This window comes from Paroedura picta, chromosome 14, assembly GCF_049243985.1.
Source record: "Paroedura picta isolate Pp20150507F chromosome 14, Ppicta_v3.0, whole genome shotgun sequence".
NCBI lineage: Eukaryota > Metazoa > Chordata > Lepidosauria > Squamata > Gekkonidae > Paroedura > Paroedura picta.
Window position 1 is genome coordinate 13,672,562 of NC_135382.1, and position 21,818 is coordinate 13,694,379.

Genomic DNA, 21,818 nt, shown 5'->3' on the forward strand with positions numbered 1-21,818 from the left:
GAGGCAGCGCCGCGGGGATCTTCCTCGCCGTGGCCTCCGGCCCAGACCCGTCCCCGGAGTCCTGCCGCGGCCCCTTCGTTCCCACCCACCGTGCTGCCCCTCGGGAGGAAAGGCGGCCTGCTCGCTCCCGGCGCCCCTGGAGGCAACTGCTGCCCGGCAATCCAGCCAGCCCGGCAAGTCAGCTCCGTGAGCCCCCGGAGCTTGGGCAAGGGCCCGAAGCCGGCTCGCTGATCACGGGATCGGGGAACGGGCGATCCCCAAGCCGCTTTGGCAGGTGTCCAGATCCCCCCCCCCCCATCCACCCCGGGCGCCGCTTTGGCAGGTGGCTCCCCGTCCCCAGCCCCGTTGTAGCCTCCCCAGGGGAGCGCTGGCCGGCTGGCAGTGCCCGCAGGCCGGCTGCTGCTGCAGCGCGAGGGCGAAGGGCCAGGCCTGGCCGGGGGAGGGCCCGGGCGGGGGCAGGCGGCTGGCAGGCGAAGGTCAGGGCCAAGTCCCCGCCGACGAGAGGGCGCAAGGCAGCCGGCGGGCGGGCGGGCGCGGGGAGCGGGGTTCGCTCGCCCCTAGCGGCGGCGGCTTCGTCAGGCGGCCGGGGTGCCCGCAGCGCCAAGCGTGCGCCGAGCGGGGAGAAGCGGGGCCCCGCCTGCCGCTGGGTGCGAGCGCGCGACCTCGTGGCTGCCGCGCTGGCCACGGCAGGAGAGCGGCAGCGTCGGCCGGCAAAGTGAGTGGCCGCCGGGCCAGGCCGGGCAGCGAGGCCGGGAGGGCCGGCGGGCGGGCTCCCTTCGCCTCCGCACGGCCACGGCGGGCCGCCCTCTCCTCCTGGGCATTGCGGGCCCCGCGGCGGCGGCGGCGGCAGCGGCATCCTCGTCCTCCTCCTTCGTCGCCCAGCCGGCTTTCGGGCCGAGGCGGCTGGAGAGCGCCAGAGAGCCAGCCCGGCCGGGCGCCTGAGCTCCAGCGGGCTGGCCGCTCGGGCTGGGCGCAGGATCTGATAAGGCGCCGGAGCTCCACCTCTCCTCCGGCAGGCGGGCGGGGCGGGCGCGGGGGAGGGGGGCATCCCTGGGCTGCGCTGCCTCGGCACAGCCTTCGCCTCACACACGCCGAGAGACGAGCTCCGGCTCGGACACAGCGCGCTCTGCCGCCCGCCCGCCCGCCAGCCAGCCAGCCCCGGCGCCCTCCTGCTCGCCGCAGCCGCAGCCGCCCGCCCGGCCGGGGGAAGCTGGTCCCGGCGCTGCTGGAGAAGATGCCCGCCGAGGAGCGGCGCGCGGGGAGCCGGTCCCGGCCGCCTCCGAGCTGGCCCCCATTCAGTAAGCAGGCGGCGGCGGCGGCGGCGGCGGCGGGGAGGCTGGAGGTCGGGGGCGCCGCTCGGCCGCCGAGCGCGTCGGAATGCCGGCCGGGAGGGAGGCGAGACGAGGCGGACCGGGAGTGCGGGGGGGGGGGGGGTGGCGAGGAGGGCTGACCGGGAAGCCGCCTTCGGTCCCGCCTGCAGCTCGGCTCCGCTCCGGCCGGCCGGGTTGTTCGGCTCGCCTCCAGCTGCTCTTCTCTCCCCCCCCCCCCGCATCTCGGAGTCGCCGCTGCGTTTGGCCAGACCCCCATTTCCCTGCCGGGGGGATATAGAGGATAACCGGCCGCTCCGGGAGTCACTTGGGGGGTGCCCTGCGAGGGTCGCTTGCCGACAGACCCCGCTTGATGGGCTCTTGCCCCCCCCTCCTCCCCCTCTGTGTCTCCATCCTCCCGATCATCGCAGCCCCCGTGCGCGCACCCGCGCTCCGGTGTGCATCCCCCCAGCCCCGGTAAGAAATGCACGGCAGGTGGTCGCCACTTGTTGGGCGCTGGGGCGGGAAGGAGCTCCGCACCGCTGGGGCAACCCGCGCCCTCCATCCCGCTGCTACCCTGGGGAGCCCTCTTTCTCGGGGTGGGGGTGGGGGGTGGGGGGGAGAGGGTGGGCGTCGGCTTGGGGACCCCCGCGGGCAGCTGTGGCCGTGCCGCGCAACTGTACATCCTTAGGGGGGAGACGAGCAGGATTTGGCGAGTGCAAGTGCGCGGGGCTGGACGGGGGGGGGGGGAGAGAGCAGAAGAGTCGCGCGAGCCTCGCCGGCGACGCGCGCGCGAGAGTGCGCGCGCCCCGTGCGCGCGCGGCTGGGGCTTTTAGCGTGAAGCGGAGCGCCGGCGAGCGAGGAGCGCGAGAGCGCCGTCCCTTCCCGGAGGCTGCCGGACGGGGTGGCCGGGCGCGAGCTGCATGCCTCCCCCCGCCGCGATCTGCTGGCCGGCATCGCTCTTGTGCGCTGGGGCTGTGCGCGCGGGGAGAGGCGGCGGTGCTCCCTCTGTAGCCCCTTTGGATGCCGCGGCGCCTCTCCTGGGGATGTGCTGCGAGCAAGTGCGGTGAGGCCACCGAAGGCAGCCCAGGGGGAGCCTCCGTCGTCTCCCGGCGGGTCTGGTGTCGGGGAGCCGCGCTGTAGAAATGGGCCCGGGTAAGTCTGGGGGCCTGTGCAGAGGAGCATGGCGGAGGGGGAAAGGGACATGGCTGGGGCGATGTGGCCAAGGGGGGCTGGCGCGGGCTGGCCATGAACTTTGCATGTCCAAGTGTCTCTGAGGGAACATGTTGGCGTAGAGCTTTGGCAAGAACTCTTGTTTGAGATGTGTCTCTCCGGAAGAAGCGTGTGCACAGCATGAGCTTTGGATGTGTGGGAGAAGGGCAGGGAGGCGGGCGAGGTGTGGGCAGGTCGGTTGCCCTGGGATAACCCTGCCAGAGAGGGCGTGCTGCAAGTGCACAATAGAATGGATGGTGCCCAAGCCTACCTGTGGGGAAAAGACCCTGGACGCCCTACCCAGGAGTGGAAGATGTGTCATATCTGCATTAGGAGAGTGAGCAGACGGAGGGATGGAGGGAAGGAAGGCCGGTGCTGGGTCTGAACTCTGCCCATTTGCCAGGCTTGGGTGGGGTGGGAATGTTTTTTTTTTTTTTTTGTCGAGTTCCTTTTGCAACCAACGATTCTGCAATCTGGACGAAGAGGCAGCTCCGCCAGGTCTGCTTTCCCCCCAGTCCATTTGTGGTCGCTGTAAGTTCCCAGCCTTTTAGCAGATCTGCTTCACAGCCGGCACTTTCTCCTTTCCCCAGAGCTAGCGCCGTGCATTTCGTGCTGAGAGAGCATTGCTAAGCGGTCCTCCTCATCGCGCTCAGGTCCTTTCGGCCGGGGCTTATGCCTAGTAAAGTGTTCTCAGGATTGCACTGTAAGAAGCCTTTATATAACCTCTGGTGTGTCTGAACAACAAACCAAGCCCTCCTTCCAGCGCATTTGCGGTTAAGAGGAGAGAGTGGATCCATTCTGTCTTCCCGCTCCCCTGTCACTGTGCTAACTGGGGAGTTGCTCTGTGAAGGGCTGGTAGGCGCCCCGCCATCAGATCCCGCCCCCACCCCCTTCTCGTTTCGGTGTCTTTATGCTCCTGACCAGGGGTAGTCAAACTGCGGCCCTCCAGATGTCCATGGACTACAATTCCCAGGAGCCCCTGCCAGCGAATGCTGGCAGGGGCTCCTGGGAATTGTAGTCCATGGACATCTGGGGGGCCGCAGTTTGACTACCTCTGCTCCTGACTGTATATTTTGCTAGCCAGAGAGCTTGTTCGCCTCAGATGTTTCCAGGGGATTGTGCATGATGCTTTCAATCGATGCACTGTTCTAGATTTCTAGCACCTTCTGTGCTTTGGCAGGGGGAATTGGAAGTCGAAAGCCATCGCTGGCTGTTGGTGCTCCCAGAATAGGCAGCTCCGGAGAAATCCGTGCTGTTGCCCGTTGACATCGCAAGGCAGATCTATCACATGTGCCATTCGGAATTATGTGCGGTGTGTGGCTGGCACACCCCTGCAGGCAGAATGGCTTGTGGCGATAATCAAAAATCGGAGCTGGGAGACCTGAACCATTTTGCATGCTTTTGTGTGCGCTAATGTGTTTCGATTGATCGGAGCACAGTCCCTTAAAACCAGTTTTGAGAGGAGGGAGAAAAGGGATTTAAGCTTCTGCAGGCCCTCAAAGACTCTGCAGGCAGGCTCTCGGGAAAGGTCTGTCTTCACACAAACCACAACTGGGCCTACAGGGCAAAGAGACCGCGTAGATGCAACGCTGCTTTCATAGCATTACAGAAGCAGGGGTTGGCATGGGGCCCCACGCTAGATGGCTAACCTGACGCTCTTGAGGTTGGCCTGTTCTCTTCCCCTGGATGAAACATGGCCGTAGTGCGGTCCTCAGCATGGAGGTTTGCATTGTACAGGCGTATTTCTGGACCTCGATAGGGTTACTGCAGAGGCTTGGCCACGAAAAGGACACGCGTGCATCAACAGCACAGCAATAATAATAATAATAAATACATTCATAATAACACACTTTATTTTTATAGCCTGCCCTTTCCGGTTGACTGGGTGGGCCACAACAAAATGAGACAGTCAAATGATATAATCACATGGTTAAAACAGCATATATAAATTTAAATAAGTTGTTTTTAAAAACGACTCTTTAAAACCTTACTGAGGATGATTAAATTATGTCAGGCAGGCAAGTATTTTGTGAGTGGGGGATTTTAGGCAGGGAGGTCAGCGATGTTAAATTCCACATGGCTAGGGAACTCGTATGCATGCTCTTAAGGTGAGAACTGGTGTGAATTTCCTGGATGGGTGCTTCGCTGGTGTGTCTCACAGATCGGGTGCCGTCCATAACCCTATGATTGCATGGTGGATACATCCTCTGAAGCCCGAATTTGTTTCCTTGTCACTGAACTGCCAGACACCAAGAGATGGAAAAGCTGGCTGCCTATTGCGTATTGGCTGTCACAATGTAGAAGCCTGACTCATTTTCCTAAGGATCTGATTGGGCTTATCTTTTGGATGTATCAAGGCTAGGCTGGTTGGTGTAAATTTCCTAGAAAAGAGCAGGGTTGCATTGGCTCACCCTGTCCCTGTTAGGGCTGATTCAAGATGTGGCAGAAAGTTCAGATGGTGACACTGCCTTAGTCGTCACGCCGGGCCACGATCCACCATGCGTGGAGTTCTCCTTCCACCTTGGGAAGCTGCCACCTTAGGCCACTGTTCCACTCCCTCTTGACTCGTGGCCCCCTGTGGCTACACGATGCAGTGAATATCCTGTGGCACACATGGCAACAATATGGCGTTTTCTGATAAGGAACCTTCCCGAGTGGGTGGCTGCTTGCCATCGTATTGATACAGTTGATAGGCTCGGAGCTGGCTATGGCATGCATTCCTTCTACTACTGAGCTAGCTGTTGGGAAGTTCTGTTTTCTGTATTTTGAACTGCCGGTAAGCTGAACTGTGCCCTTAACAGAGGGTTCTTGTTTTCCAACTGGCCTAGTTTTGAAGTATCAGATGCTAATTCCAAAGTATTTCTGCGTGCTGCTCAAATGTTGCGTTGGATAACATCTGCGGAGAGATTCCTTCCCTATCACCGATTCACAAATCCCTTCTCCATGCCTTCTCCTTTGCTGTGCACTCCCCTCTCATCGTCCACTGTAGTCTGGAAAACTGGCTTCCCTGAGTTCTTACCCCGTCCGGAAGAATAGCCTTCGCAGTCAGGGTGGATTGATGTAAACCAGGGGTAGTCAAACTGCGGCCCTCCAGATGTCCATGGACTACAATTCCCAGAAGCCCCTGCCAGCATTCGCTGGCAGGGGCTCCTGGGAATTGTAGTCCATGGACATCTGGAGGGCCGCAATTTGACTACCCCTGATGTAAACCAAGGCAATTCTGATCCTTGATCATTGATCTGCTGTGCCGTCCACTAACAAGATGCCATAACAATTAAAACGGCAGGCTAAAACTTGCAGCTTTATACAACCTAGGAGTCTTAATCAGGAGTCTCATCCAGACCTTTGGGGAAACCAGTCAGCAACAGACCATCCATTGCAGAGTTATATATTGAGACATATTTCTGATCGGCTGTCTCTACAGCCTGCATATATTCGAGGAAACATGCGAGATGGCTTGTGGCAGAAATCCTATGAATGCATATTCGGAAGTCTAAGGACACCGATGCGCCCAGTGTGTGCTGGCTTAAAAGAATCGAGAACATTTCAGAAGCAAGGCCCAGTAGGCACCTGGCAAGGAATAAATATCCCGGGTGCTCGATCCGTTCAGTCACAGAGTTGCTTGAAAACAAGATCGTTGAGAATGGCATTCGACCAATGTAGCTTTTATTTACTGGCAGTCCTAATTGGAATTTTAATTTAATGCCATTTTCACAGTCGCTGCGTTTATATTGCTGGCCACCTTGAATTGCACCAAGTAGAAAGGCAGCTAATGGACGTTTCACAGAACTTACTAAAGAAAAAATATATATTTGCCACAAGCCTGAGACGAGGTGAGGTGTAAATGTTTTAAGCAAAGAAAATAGCCACCCCAAATTTGAGAAGGGTTCCAACGGGTTTGCTCAGGGCCAATAAAAGGCATTCCCCATATGGGCCCCAGGAACAATCTGTGTGTGTGGGGGGGGGATGATATTACATCTGCTTCTTCATCCTCGGGGCAAGTTGGAAGGCTGAAGAGGTGGGCATGGTGAGCCTGGAGAGGGGATTTTGTGGAGATTCTGTGGTGCGGAATAGGAAACGTGGAAGGTCCAGTGCTCCTCGCCTGTGATGTGCAGTTGTGCGTGTCCCTTGTTAAAGGCTCCTGTGGTGCTACTGTGCACGGCAGAAGCTGTGTGACTCATCTCAAGGGATGACAAATGGAACAGAGGAACAGGCTGAGCTCGGATTTGGGGGGCGGGGGGTGAAAACCGGAAGAGATCCTTTTGGGTGTGGAAGTTCTGTCCTGCCCAGTGTGGCTTTTTTTGCTCTGTTTGCAGATGTAGGAAATCACAAGCCACTCTCAGACTGTGCCGTTATTTGCCAAGTGGTCTTTGTTTATTGGGGGGGGGTGCTCAGAGAACATGAATGCAAGTCACGTGGGCAGCTTCCCTGATGCTTGCGGGGCATTCGTTCTGCGTCCTCTTCCACAGTTGCCCCTGGGCAGCTCTTGTCCTCTAGGAGAGAGGGAAATGCTGGGGGGATTGGATTAAGCAGAACAAGCCCTGATCAGGGTGCCTGAGGCAGAACAGGGAAATAGCATCCCCTCTCCCACTCATTAATTCACATAGGCACAATCCATCAGGAGGCTCCCTGTCCACGGAGCTGTAGCAGATAGAGACTGTGGTAGTTACAATTGGGCCAGCTTGAAGCAGTAAAGAGCAGCGGCATTTAATCTTGAGAGCCGGGTTTGATCCCCCAATCCTCCATGTGCAGCCAGCTGGGTGACCTTGGGCTCGTCACAGTCCGGTTAGAGCTGTCCTCACAGAGCTCTCAGCCTCGTCTACCTCACAGGTTGTCTGTTGTGGGGAGAACAAAATTTGAGACCAATGGCGCCTTTAAGACCAACAAAGATTTTTTCGAGGTGTGACCGTTCATGTGCATGCACACTTCCTCAGACAATGGAACAGGGATCATGAGAGTACAGATACAAGGAGAAAGTAAATAGGAAGGAAATTAATAAACAGCATCGTAAGTCCAAATCTCCAGTATGATCAGTCTTTTCTAGAACAGCCAGTCAGTCCTACGAATTCAATTGTTGCTTACAAAAACATTGGGGCAATAAAAATGTAAAGTTAGTATTACGGGGAGAGGAAGGGAAGGCAATTGTAAGCCGCTTTGAGGGGAGTGGGGATGGGAAGGGCATCACTTGTTGCTCCAGGAAGTGAGCGCATGGGAGGGTTGTGGGCCGGGTGGTGGCCCTGGTTGAAATGTAAACAGGATGGTGCCTGGATGTCCTTAGAAGAAAGGATGCACTTTGTTTAGAGGCCGTGGGGGAAGGTGTGGAGGGCGCCAGGGCTGCTGGGGCGGAGGCACAAATCCTTGGGCAGCAGACAGCGAAGGTGTGTCGGAATGCGGCCAACTCCTGATCTGGTTTGACATTGCAGCGAGGTTGTTTGTGTACAGCACTTGAGAATTTGGGAAGTGCTTGTACTTAAGGAAGATTGCAGCCCGCAGTAAACCGTTCTCTAAAAGAGGTGTGTGCTTTTTTGTTTCTGTTTTTGCTGTCTGGTCTAACCAGTTAAATAACCATGCTGCACACAGGACAGCTCCCTCTTGGCATGAAATAAGTATTTAGCAAGACGAGAGTGACAAACAATTGCGACGAATGAACGCATGGATTAATCAGAGGTGTGCCGGTTTTAATTGGCTATTACACAGGTTCGTTTTGAGGGGTCTGAGCAGCAGGTAAAGATGGGATGGGTTTTTGGTAGTGCTTTCTGGCTTCAGGATGATGACATCATCATCATTTAGATTTATAGGCCACCTTCCTCCTAGAACTCAAAGCGGGTCGCATAAAAAGATATCCCCTAAAAACCCCAACCCCTAAAAACCCGTTAAGTGAAATCACAACGAATCAAAATGGCCAGACCCGCCTACCTCCCCACAGTCATCAGCAAAGAGGTCTGCTCGATAGTATAGCAGGAGCCCATTAACAAGAGGAGGGGTCATTAACATGATGACAAATGAAAGGGGAAGCATTTAGACCGGCGGTCCCTGACCCCCGGTCTGGGGACTGGTACCAGTCCGTGGATCAGTCAGTACCGGGCCGCAGCTCCTCCTCGTTGTCCTCCCCGGCTGCTGCCTCAGAGGCTGCCCTGCCACTCTGCCGTTGGCTCACCTTTGGTGCTCTCCAGCGGCCGCCATGGCTGGGGCTCCCCCTCAGTGTGGCACTGTGCAACTGCTGCTGGCAGCGCCCCCCAGTGGGTGGCGGGAAGTCAGGGGTGCCGGCGGGAAAGCAAGTGGAGCAGGGGCTCAGGTGGCGGCGATGTCCCTTGGCAAAAGACTACCCCCCCCCCCCCCAGTCCTCAGTAAAATTGTCAAGCATTGACCGGTCCCTGGTGATAAAAAGGTTGGGGACCACTCATTTAGACTATACCAGGGTTTCCCAACCACGGTATTGTGATGCTTTATGGTACCACAGAAGCCCCTCGATGGTACCACATTTGGGGGGGGTTTCAAAATGGTGGCTGCAGAGAGTCCTCCCACCCTGTGCCTGCTGTTTCCAACTCTGAGCAAAAAGAAAACATTTAAAAATGTTTTTTAATTCTACCCTATTTGGGCAGGTTGACCCACCCCCTCCCAAACTGGCCAATGATGGGCTTAGAGGGGTGGGGAGGGAGAGGCTCTGGCCAATTCAACCTCCCACTTCTGGTGGGTGTGGAGGGAGGTGTGGCCAGCTGACATCACTTCCTGGTTCCCGGAAGCCTGAAAATGAACTCAGCAGTATCTCCATGGTCAAAAGGTTGAAAAAAGCTGGCCTATACTCTTGAGCAGGGGTAGTCAAACTGCGGCCCTCCAGATGTCTATGGACTACAATTCCCAGGAGCCCCTGCCAGCATTTTCTGGCAGGGCCTCCTGGGAATTGTAGTCCATGGACATCTGGAGGGCCGCAGTTTGACTACCCCTGCTCTTGAGAGTCATATCTGGACGCTATCTGACAGTTTTTAAATAGGATAGATTCTGGTGCGTAGTCATGCTGGTCTGAAGCAACAGAACAAAGTTTGAATCCAGCGGCACTTTTAAAACCAACAAAGTTTAATTCTAGGCATCAGCTTGCATGGGCATCAGCACTTTGTCAGATACTTGAATCTGAAGGTTCTGTCCACCAATCTCCACTCTTGACATATTTATTTCCTTTACTGTGTTTCCCCTTCGGAGCTGAACCCAAGCAAATGATAGCCTTACACACTTTTGTCATCCCCGTATGGTCCTTAAATGGTTAAACTTCCTCATGCTGTGTATTAATTTATTGCTCCCCTTCTTCCTATATGTGTGGACTGGAAATCCCCATTGTATTGTTTTCAAAGAAGTTTAATTCTGGGTTTCTCAACTTTTTTACATTGAGAAATCCCTGAAACATTCTTCAGGCTTCAAGAAACTCCAGAAATGGTGCGATCATGCAGAATATGGTTGGAAGTAGAGCTGTGGACATGCCCACCCGGGGCCCCTCCCCTTCCCACCCCCTCCAGGCCCATTATTGGCCATTTGGGGAGAGGGGAAAAAAATGGGTTGATGTGGCCATATCACCCAATAAATGTTTAGCACGTTACATACATACATACATACATACATACATACATACATACATACATACATAATTAACTTACCCATTTGGGAAACCCTTCCAGTACTGTCAAGAAACCCCAGGTTTCATGAAACTCTGGTTGTGAAAGCCTGGTATAAGCTTTTGTGTGCTTGCACACTTCTTTAGATGCAATCTGAAAAAGTGTGCATGCTTATGAAAGCTTATGTACCTTGAATAAAACTTGGTCTTAAAGGTACCACTGAAATCAATCTTTGTTCTGCTGCTTGAAACCAAATAATGACGCACCTGAATCTTTGATTGTGAGTCGAAGGTTCTCTACAAAAGGGTACCTCTTTATTTTTATTTATGTACATTATTTGTAGTTCGCCTTTCTCCCAGGGACTCGAAGTGGATCCTGCAGCGTGAACCAGGACACCCCCCTGAAGTGGGACATTCTATGACCAGTGCATTAGGAATTTGGGTCTAGAAACACCTAAGGGCCCTGCTGGAGTTACAAGCTTTCCGCAGGGCCTGTAAGATGGAACTCTTCTGCCAGGCATATGGTTGAGGCCGGTCTGTGGCCCTGGAGTTACCATCAGGGGATCCCCTAGAACAGGGGTAGTCAACTTGTGGTTCTCCAGATGTTCATGGACTACAATTTCCAAACGCTGGCGGGGGCTCATGGGAATTGTATTCCATGAACTTCTGGAGGACCACAGGTTGACTACCCCTGCCCTAGAACAGTGGTTCTCAGCCTGGGGTTTGGGACCCCTTTGGGGGTCGAATGACCCTTTCACAGGGGTCGCGCCAAGTAGCTTGGCGGGGGGGGGGTGCCATCTACACAACAGCCTTGCGTGGTAGAACGAGAGAGTGTTTGTCTGTCTGGAGCAGCAGAAAAGAGCGAGATCGGCATGGTGGAACAAGAGGCAGAACTGAACTGAGAAACCTAAGGAAATACCAATATATATGCCATCATGAACAATGGATCTTCACGCCATTGGTCAGTTTTGGTTTAATTTCTGTGAAAGAACACTTGCATAATGTTATGGTTCATGGTCACCACAACTTGTGGAACTGTATTAAAGGGTCGCGGCATTAGGAAGGTTGAGAACCACTGCCCTAGAACCAATGAGATTAGGACCCTCGCCCCTAATGAAAGAGCTCCGGACTGTAAGCTGAACAGGGGAGGAGATGGGGAGGTAATTTTAATGAACTGCCATCTTTTATGTGTGGGGATTTTAAGGTTTGTTGTTTTATTGTTTTATTGTAAACTGCTGTGAATGGCAGTAAGTAAGTAAGTAAGTAAGTAAGTAAGTAAGTAAGTAAGTAAGTAAGTAAGTAAGTAAGTAAGTAAGTAAATAAATAAATAAATAAATGGAATTGAAGCGTAAGCATTCGTATTCATTCATTAAGCCAGACTTTCTCAACATTTTTATCATTGAGAAACCCCTGAAACATTCTTCAGGCATCGAGAAACCCCAGTAGTGGTGCAATCGTGCAGAATAGGGTTGGGAAGCAGAGCTGTGAACACGCCCACCCAGGGCCCCTCCCCTTCCCACCCCCTTCAGGCCTATCATTGGCCATTTGGGGAGGTGGGGTGGGTGGGCCAAAATGACCATATATAGTCATATCACCTGATAAATATTTAACTGATTTTTAAAATATTTTTAAAATTAACTAACTCCCACCCATTGGGAAAATCTTTCCAGGGCTGTCAAGAAAGCCCAGGGTTTCAAGAAACCCTGGTTGAGGAAGCCTGCATTAAGCGGTACAGCATTTACATAAATAGAATCCTACTCACAGGAGAGCTAAAGACAGCAGTAGAGACCACAATCCTTACAGGAGAACCACTTTGGTGTCGTGGTTAAGAGTGGCAGCTTCTAATCTGGTGAGCCAGTTTTGATTCCCCACTCCTCCCCCACATGCAGCCACCTGGGTGACCTTGGGCTCACCACAACACTGATAAAGCTGTTCTGACCGAACAATAATATCAGGGCTCTCTCAGCCTTACCTCCCTCACAGGGTTTCTGTTGTGGAGAGAGGAAAGGGAAGGCAATTGTAAGCCCCCTTGAGACTTCTTCGGGTAGAGAAAAGCGGTATATAAGAACCAGCTCTTCTTCTTCAGTAATATCAGGGCTCTCTCAGCCTCACCTCCCTCACAGGGTGTCTGTTGTGGGGAGAGGAAAGGGAAGGCGAATGTCAGCCGCTTTGAGACTCCTTCGAATAGAGAAAAGCGGCATATAAGAACCAACTCTTCTTCTTGATAATTTACTCAAGGAAGTGTGTAAATAGTTATGTTTTGAAAGGTTGTGAATGAACAACTCTGCTTAATGTTCCAATGTTACGAAGCCGTGCCAGGCCAGGCCAGTAGCCTGTCTCTAGCAGTCGCCAATATTGCGTGGTGTTTGAGCACGCTCTAAAGTTATTAGCATGTGTTTTGGAAGCTGGTGGCACTGGGGTTCGAGACTGCTGGGAGGGAGTCTCCACCTCGCCAGGGAGCTGCCGATTTCCCCAGTGCTCAGCTATTCGTCAAGGTGCTGTGCTGTGAAGGCACCAGCAGCGGAGGGCAATATCTGCTGAGCCAGGCCGGGTAATTTGCACTCCCCAGCAATCCAGTGTCAAAATTACTTGGTCCACAAAGAGGTGTGGTGTGCTCATTTAGCAGAGAGCATTCCATTTGACTGAACTGTCAATTCACAGCTCTTGATACTCTCCCACAACTTCCTCTGTAAAATGGAGCAAGGAACTGTGCCAGGGGAGACGGCTGCTGTGACATTCCCATACTAGAAAAGGGGGGGGGGAAGTAAAGCACTGGAGAGGAATCGAGAATAATGGCATTTGGTCTGCAGCCGCCAGCTGCATGACCGCTCATGCGCAGCGACGCCAAGAGTTCTGTGCAGCGCCTCCGTTTGTGAGGCTTGCCCTGGAAGCGAACGCCCTGGGCTAAGCTGTGCTTCAGTTACAGCAGCACTCCCAGGTTCGGTTGCATTAACAAGCCTGGGGGATCCTGGGGTTGGCACACTGCTCTCCCCCCCCCCTTCCACTTCCCTTTTCAGTAATTAAAGACGGTTGCTTTGGGGGAGCAACTGCAGGTTGTCGCTGCTTCAGACTCACAGTCTGGTTTAGAATCCTGGTTGGGAGTGAAGAGGACAAGCCATAGTTGGTGATTCTGGCGTGGTTGGTCCCCAAAGTGGTTGGCCTTAATTATTGGGCAGTTTGTCGGGTGGGGGAGTGTGCCTGCACAGTCCCTCATCCCACGGACTGTTCAGTAATTAAAGTTGGGGACCAGCCACACCAGAATCTCAAACTATGGTTGGTTCTCTTCACTCCCAATTCCCATCTTGTTCAGGTAATGACAGGCCATGGCTAATTGTCGTCACCTGAACTGCACTAAATGGAAGATCTACCTGGGAGAAGAGACCAAAATTGACTAGTGTCTGAAATAGAAAAACCAAATGATTTCTCACCTCGGCCCGTTCCTATCTGCTGGCCTATCAGCTGCTCCCTTCATGAGCGACAGAAGGAAGGAAGGAAGGGCGGGTGGGTGAGTGAGTGATATCACCAGGAATCTGGGGCAGACCAGGGTTGCCAGCTCTAAGTTGAGAAATTCATGGAGATGTTGTTAGTGGGGCCTGAGGAGGGCAGCGTCTGGGGAGGGAGGGACTTTGGTGGGGTGTGATGCAATACGGTCCAACTTCCAAAGCAGCAATTTTCTCCAGGTGGGCAGATCTCTGTCACCTGGAGATCAGATGTAATCCCAAGAGCTCTCTAGTCCCCACTTGGAGGTTGACAAAACTTGACTCTGGGATGGGGTGGGTGGGTCACATAGGCCCTTTCTGAATGGGTAGGAAGGATTGCCGCAAGTGTTTGGATTTAGATCTAGCCCTACCCCACCCCTCTTGGCCGCTGTCACTTTCCCTGTCACCTTCCGGAGTCCCTGAGCACTGTGTGAAAACTCTGCCTCCATTTTAAAGAGCAAAACTTGCTCCTGTGGGAATTAGTGGGACCTGGTTTTGGAAGCTTGCAGGCTGCCTCTCTCCCTTCAGGTGGCTAAAGCATCTAATCCAAACCATGCAACAAATGGAAATGCACGATAAAAAAAACAGTGATGGTAGGAAAGAATAGAAATTAGAGGCAACTGCTGAAAACAGACTTCCAATATTTTGCCCATGTGCCAACCACCTTCCCTGCTGGGTTGAACCACCCACCACTCAGCCACAGTGCCACATTCCCCCTTTCTGTCCCACCTGGGCCTTTGAGGAATTAATTGGCTACTACAGATCCTCATGTAGCATTGCTAAGACCAGCATCATGAGAGTTATGTGGTCTACATCAGTGGTCCCCAACCTTTTTATCACCGGGGATCGGTCAACGCTTGACAATTTTACTGAGGCCCGGGGGGGAGGGTAGTCTTTTGCCGAGGGACGTTGCCACCGCCTGAGCCCCTGCTCCACCTGCATTCCCGTCGGCGCCCCTGACTTCCTGCCACCTGCTGGGGGGCGCTGCCAGCAACAGCTGTGCAGCGCAACGCCGAGGGGGAGCCCCAGCCATGGCGATTGCTGGAGAGCACCAAAGGTGAGCTGGTGGCAGAATGGCAGGGCAGCCCCCGAGGCAGCAGCCAGGGAGGAGGACGAGGAGGAGCCGCGGTCTGGTACCAACTGATCCACGAACCGGTCCCGGTCTACGGACCGGGGGTTGGGTACCACTGGTCTACATGAAGGACTGTTGTGGTATTGTGTAAGGCAGCCCATTTCAACTTTTTGGACTGTGGAGGTACGGCTGAAATATTTTTGAGGCTTTGCGGTACCACGGAAGTGCTCTCATCTGACCACGCCCTCTGCCATGCCCCCATACAGAAATAAAATTATAAAATGAAAAATGCAAATAAGCATAAAGACCAGCCCCCCTCTCCTCTCCTCTCCCCACCAGACTTTGCCTGCAGTGCCCCATTAGTTTGGGGCCAGTGAAGCAGCAACATCTACCGGACCCTCCCTATCGAAACGATGCCCCCTGACCACGCCCTAGCTCCCCAAGACCAGAAGATAACTTAATACTGCTGATGTAGCTATTCTATTTTTAAACACCAGGTGTTATACTAAAAGTTAAATGCATCCATCTGGGGGGCTCCTGAGGTACACTGCTGTACTCCGGGACATTGGTTGGGAGACCCTAGTGTAGGGGTTGTTGGAAGTGTAAGAGAAGGCAGTGCATAGTATTGACAGGAGTGTCTGTGTGGAATACAGTGTTTGATAGGGATGCCATGTCCCAGGTGGGACCTGGAGATCCAATGAAATTACAGCCTGCCTCCTAGATATGGCATCCTTACCCCCCTAATCCCCTGCCATGGCCCGGGGGGACAGAGAACTGGACTCCATGGCTCCACGTTGCCATTGGCCTCTCCAGACTCTGCCTTTTCCTGGCTCCGCCCCAGATCTTCCGAAATCCCGCCAGCCAGCATTGGCAACCCTAGGGACAGCGAAGGAACATGCTGCCAGGCTTAGGCTTCTCATTTCCTGAACACTTTGTACGAGAAGCCAGCTGGATCTGGCTGAAGCAGGTGTGAAGCATGCGGTGATAAGTACAGTGGGAGATGTGTGAGTTGGGTGGGGGCCGAGCAGAATTGCCTTCCCTGGCCTAGCAGGCCAGCTGCAAGGGTGAAGTCAATGGCAGCTGGGCAGGTAGGGAAGAACAATTTACAGATGTTTCTCAATGTGGATTTGGGAAACCCTACGTCCTGCCAATGACCTGGTAAGGCCTGGCAACTCTAGTGTATGGTAAGGAAGTGGGCGTGCTTTTTGGGGTGTTCTGGGTTAGGCATTTAACTGTGGAGCAAAGCCCCCATCACTTTGTGCTTGGATTAGTGATCCTGTGGCCTCTGTCCCCGAGAAGGAACTGCCTGTTGCCGGCATGTCCTTTGCAAGCAGACTCCTCCCTCCGTGCCTCCCTGCCTGGGGTTACAGGCCTCCCTGTGATGACTAAGGTGCAGAGCAGCAGTAGGTGAGGCTTGGTTCGGTGACAGGCAGGCGGGGCCAGGCTGGTATCGGGGCTGGGGTGATTACTCAGGCACGCCGAGGCTGAGAACAGTTCACTTGTTCCCAGGAGGCAGCGAGGCACATGCAAGCGCCTGCCTGCTCTGCGGAAGACCGCAGCTGTAGCCCTGAGCCTCCGACTTGCTGCCGCGCGGGAAGATTAGGGCAGGCGGCGAGCCGTGTTCTCCGTAACACCCTGCCTGTCTCTGCTTTCTTTCAGCCCCGCCACGGTTCGGCATGCAGCAGCTGGCTTCCTGCCTGGGCCTGTGGCTCTTCCTCCAGCTCCCCTACCTGGGCTCCGGGACACGGGTGGTCTACAAAGTGCAAGAAGAGCAGCCGCCGAACACCCTCATCGGCAGCCTGGCAGCAGACTACGGCTTCCCAGACATGGGGCACCTGTACAAACTGGAGGTGGGGGCCCCCTACCTGCGCGTGGACGGCAAGACCGGCGACATCTACACCACCGAGACCTCCATCGACCGGGAGAGCCTGCGTGAGTGCCAGCAGCTCTTTCCGGGGGACCCCTGCTTCCTAGAGTTCGAAGTCTCCATCACAGACCTGATGAGCAACAGCCCACGCCTGCTGGAGGGGCAGATCGAGGTGCTGGATATCAACGACAACACCCCCAACTTTGCCTCTCCCGTCATCACACTGGCCATTCCCGAAAACACCAACATTGGGGCGCTCTTCCCCATCCCGCTGGCCATGGACCGCGACACGGGGGCCAACGGCGTGGCTTCCTACGAGCTGATGCCCGGCTCGGACGCCCAGAAGCTGTTTGGCTTGCAGGTGGCCGAGGACCAGGATGAGAAGCAGCCGCAGCTGATCGTCATGGGCAACCTGGACCGGGAGCAGTCTGAGTCCTACGACCTCACCATCAAAGTGCAGGACGGGGGCAGCCCCCCTCGGGCGAGCAGCGCCCTGCTGCGCATCACCATTCTGGACATGAATGACAACGCACCCAAGTTTGAGAAGCCCTTGTACGAGGCGGAGCTTTCGGAAAACAGCCCCATCGGCCACTCTGTGCTGCAGGTGAGCTACTGTCCTGGGGGGAGAGGCGAAGGGCTGTGCGTCTCTTGGCCCGGCTCTCTGGACACCTTCCGCAGCTTGCAGTGTGGGAAAGGGGGTGGATTTCTCAAGTACTGCTTGAGCAGGAGATTGGCCCTGGTGCCAGGGGGTTTGGTCCCCTCTCAGATGTGGTGGCACCTCCCACAAATAAATCTCATTGAAAGTGGGCAAGAGGGGGCATCTGGAATGAGTGGCAGTCTTAGAACGGGTGTGGCCAGGGCAGTCTGGGCCATCCTGGACACTGAGACTCATGCAATACAGCCTTAGTAAGACTGCAGCAGCCGTGGGTAGATCTCAGGTCAACCCCTACCATAAACAAGTCCCTTCACATAGAAGCCAAGGGCTTTTATAGCTATTGATTCATTAAAAATATGCCTTCTAGAGTCTCAGCCGATAGGCTCTGGGGCAGCCTGCATGAACTAAAACCTTAATTTAAAATGGTAATAAATAATCAACAATTAACAGCCAACTAATAGTAGTCCATAAAGGACCTTTCATATTACCCAGGGCAAAACGGGCAGCGCTCCTGGCTGCCCATCTCTGCCTGAAGCTCGAACAACCAGTGCGGTGTAGTGGTTAAGCGTGTCAGACGAGAGTTGGGAGACCCTGTTTGTGCCACGGAAACTCACTAGATGAATTTGGGCCAGTCGTCCTCTCTCGGCCTACCCTGCCCCACAGGGCTGTTGTGAGGTCAAAAAGGAGAGGAGAAGGGGTGAGCAGCTTTGGGTCACCTTTGGTGAGGAAAGTGGAATAGAAATGAAGTCAATCAATGGACTGGAGCTGGCGAGGCGAGGCGCCTGGCTAGAGGCTGGGCTGAAGCCTCCCCTCGGAGCAGTGGTGGGCCAGGAAGGGGAGGGGGTGCCAGGGGCTGAGTGGTTTTGTGGCTGGAATCTTGTCCAGTGCTGATCACAGCCCTCCGGAAACGATTCGGTCTGTCCTCTGGTCTGCCCCCTTCCCTGGGGAAATTCGGCGACCTGAGCCCTTCTTGCTAGCAGGGGGGGAAGAACCTCTCTCATGGGGTAAGGGTGGTTTATCTGCCGAAGACTGTTCCCTTAGGTAGCCCTGTGGTCGTGGCGTATTTTTGCTGTAGCTTTTAAATAATCTAGTGCAATTGCAGCTGATAAGGCAGCAGCTCAGACCCTGTGTGTGTGTGTGTCCCCATTGGTCATGGCTTGCTGTTGTTGGTGGAGTGGGGAAGAAAAGGACTTTCCCACCTCTGGGTGAGTGGGGATGGGGGGGGTGAATTCTGCAACCGGTCCTTGACAGCCATCCCTCCTGGCTGGCAGGATGGCAAGTGAGAGGGGCAAGCCGGCTGAGAAGAACATCCCCCTCCCCAAACCCTGCCCTCTCTACCCTCCAAATCTGCAGGGGTTTTGCAACCCAGAATGGGCAGGCCTGAAATGGGGCCTTGCATGTGGCCACAACAAATTGCCTCCGTCACCCTTTGCAGCAGCTTGGTCAGGATTGTTCCTCCTGGGCTGCCGTCACTCCCTGCTTGCAGCTCTGTTCTACCGTCTGGGCCCACCCCCCCCCCCTTCTCCCTGATTCCTTCCCCACCCTGCCCATCCAGAATGCACAGTTTGCACCGGACTGAAGCAGTCAGACCTTGGCCCGTCTTGGCGGGTGGCTATTTTGAGATGGTCCTTTGGGAAGTGGAAAGGGGGTCCCCTGGAAGATTCAAGTTAATGTCTGATCCCTCTGTGACATGGACGCTACAGTCATGGGGGCTTTGATTTCAGCCACAGGCCCTCATCGGTTGGAGGGAAAGTTGATTTTTTAGGCATCACCTGGTCCCCAGTGATGTGGGGCCCTTGGCGGGGAATCCAACTCCCCTCCTCTAAGTCCCCCTTGATGACTTTGTGCCAGCTGTAGAGAAGCCATGATGGTGGTGGCCCAGGGGTTCAGGAGGACAGGGCTGCAGAGGAGCAGAGCTGGGGGAGAGCTGCTGTTGGCAGAAGAGGGGAAGACTCAAAAATTCTGGGGAAAGGTAAAGGTATCCCCTGTGCAAGCACTGAGTCATGTCTGACCCTTGGGGTGACGCCCTCTAGCGTTTTCATGGCAGACTCAATACGGGGTGGTTTGCCAGTGCCTTCCCCAGTCATTACCATTTACCCCCCAGCAAGCAAGCTGGGTACTCATTTTACTGACCTCGGAAGGATGGAAGGCTGAGTCAACCTTGAGCCGGCTGCTGGGATTGAACTCCTAGCCTCATAGGCAGAACTTCAGACTGCATGTCTGCTGCCTTACCACTCTGCGCCACAAGAGGTACCGGCTGGATATTAGGGATTTTTTTAACAGATAGAGTGGTTTAGCAGTTGCATTGGCTGCCCGGGGTGGTGGTGAGCTCCAATCACTGGATTCTCCAAGTCTCCAAGACGTCTCCAAGCAGCGGCTGAATGAAAACTTGTCAGAGATGCTTGAGGCTGATCCTGCATTAAGCAGGGGACTGGCCTAGGTGGACATTCTATCCCCTTCCAACTCCATGATCCTATGACCCAGTTTCTGGGCAGTCCCTTTTGAGGAGCAGATCGTCATGTGCCCATGTTGCTAAAGTCTGTCCTGCCTCCCTGGTCTCCGGGTTGCCTCTTTCCGTGCCACTGTCCCAGCCCCCTCTCCCATTCCTGTCTCTCGGCATCTGACCCTCAAATGAACTGGGGATTTCCACTGCTGTTTCCCTCCCTGGCCAGGCTGTGGCATCCCCAAAGCGGCCAAGGCGGGGATCTTGGGATTTCCAAGCGCTCCCTACGGCAGCCCCGGCTGGAGAGCCACACAGCAACATGCTTCTGGTGTGTGACCTGAGCCTCGACACCCAGCCCGGGAGAAAAGCTTCCCTGCCCCGCCTTGGGCACATCCCATTTCCTTCCTGTTGCTTTGAGCCAGGAACCGGTTGGCTGGGTTTTGGGACAGCCTTTCTTGGCGAATGCCTAGCATACCAGAGTGGAAGACGGGGCCTCTCAGCGGGACCGGCCAAGCCAGTTCCATCAGAGTCTCATGGAACGCAGAGCGGGCCTCTCGGGCATCGCCCGGCCTTTGGGCCGAGAGCGAGAGGAAGTCTGGAGCCTGACGGACTTTTGCAAGGAGCTCCTGTGGCGTAGGCCTGGGGAGGGAGACATGAGTGAGACAATGGGGTGTGGGCTTCAAGTCAATGGGGTTACCGTGTTGGGTGTGGGCGTGTGGTTGGCCTAGTAAGATGCTGGTGATTTTGCGACACGGGGGTAGGATTCTTATTACGGAGAGAGCCATTGTGGAATAGAGTATCCAAGTAGGATCTGGGAGTGGCAGGTTCAAATCTCCATTCTGCCCTAGAAATTGGAAGAAGAGTAGGCTGTTATACTCTGATTTTCTCTGCCCTCAGGAGTCTCACAGGGGCTTAGGATTGGCTTTCCTTTCCACACAACAGGTTCCTAGTGAGGCGGGTGGGGCTGAGAAAGCTCTGAGATGAAAGAGATTGGCTCAAGGTCACCCAGCAGACTTCAGATGTCTCAAAGCAGCTTACAATTGCCTTGCTTTCCTCTCCCCACAATAGGTCCCTTGTGCGGCAGGTGGGGCTGAGAAAGCTCTGAGAGAACTGTGACTGGCCCCCAGGTCACCCAGCAGCCTCATGTGTCTCAGAGGGGCTTACAGTTGCTCTCCCAAGGAGTTCTAGGAGAACTGTGACCCAACAGGCTTCATAAGGAGGAGGGGGGGGATTAAAATGAGCTATCCAGATTGGAGTCTGCTGGTCTTAACCTCTACATCACACTAACTCTAGGTAGCTGGCTGGGTGACCTTCCTTGCAGGTTTGTTGTGAGAAGAGGGATAAAAAGACAATGAGGTAAGCCATTTCCCCCCCACTGGGGCAAAAGACAAGGTATAAATAAAATAAACAAACAAATAAATAATAAGAATAACGATTTTACAAGTGTATTCTGCCATTCCTGAAAAGATAATCCTATGGATTATCTTGTTTTCCCTTCATAGAAATCATCCTCCTTTGAGGAAAACTAAAGAAGTTTGAGTATTTTTACTTTGGCAGGGGGAAGGATTCACGGAGCATGTTACAAAAGTAAAGATAAGTAACAACCCATCTTTAAGCACATTAGAACGGAGCTTAGGGTCACCCAATCAAATTTCTTGGCAATAAATTCAAAACAAACTATTAAAGAACATACTTCTTCATGCAATGAATAAAGTTATTTTTTTTTTTAACTCAATCCATCAAATATGTTTATTGGCATAATTCAGTTAAAATGCTAAGTATGAATAAATATAGCACGAATATTATGAACAGTCCACTGTTTGCCTACCGCTGCCATTTTATTTCATGAGTTTCTCTGCCACCTCTTCAGGGAACCTGTCAAATTCTCACAAAATAAAACCTGATAACTACATAACACTCCGGGCAATTTTTGACTAAAGCCCAGCCTTAGAGAGATGGAGACTGTAAAATAACATGTTCTGACTGTGGGGTTCCCTGGAGCTGGCTTAGAGGGATTAGACCAGGGGTAGTCAAACTGCGGCCCTCCAGATGTCCATGGACTACAATTCCCAGGAGCCCCCTGCCAGCATTCGCTGTCCATGGACTACAATTCCCAGGAGCCCCCTGCCAGCATTCGCTGGCAGGGGGCTCCTGGGAATTGTAGTCCATGGACATCTGAA

The 21,818-nt window shown here is 54.2% G+C and overlaps 1 protein-coding gene across 5 annotated transcripts in view; it reads left to right on the top strand.

Moving 5' to 3' along the window:
- The first annotated feature begins 521 nt into the window (after nt 1-521).
- Nucleotides 522-21,818, top strand: part of PCDH1 (protocadherin 1) — a 119,618-nt gene continuing 98,321 nt past the window's right edge. For 3 of the 5 annotated variants that reach the window (XR_013226468.1, XM_077309572.1, XM_077309575.1), the window contains exons 1-2: nt 733-1,298; nt 16,333-17,144. Coding sequence is in view for 4 of the 5 variants with exons in the window: in XM_077309572.1 (XP_077165687.1) it covers nt 1,235-1,298; nt 16,333-17,144 (876 nt within the window). In the remaining variant the exon portion in view is untranslated. The other 2 variants (XM_077309574.1, XM_077309573.1) reach the window with 2 other exon arrangements.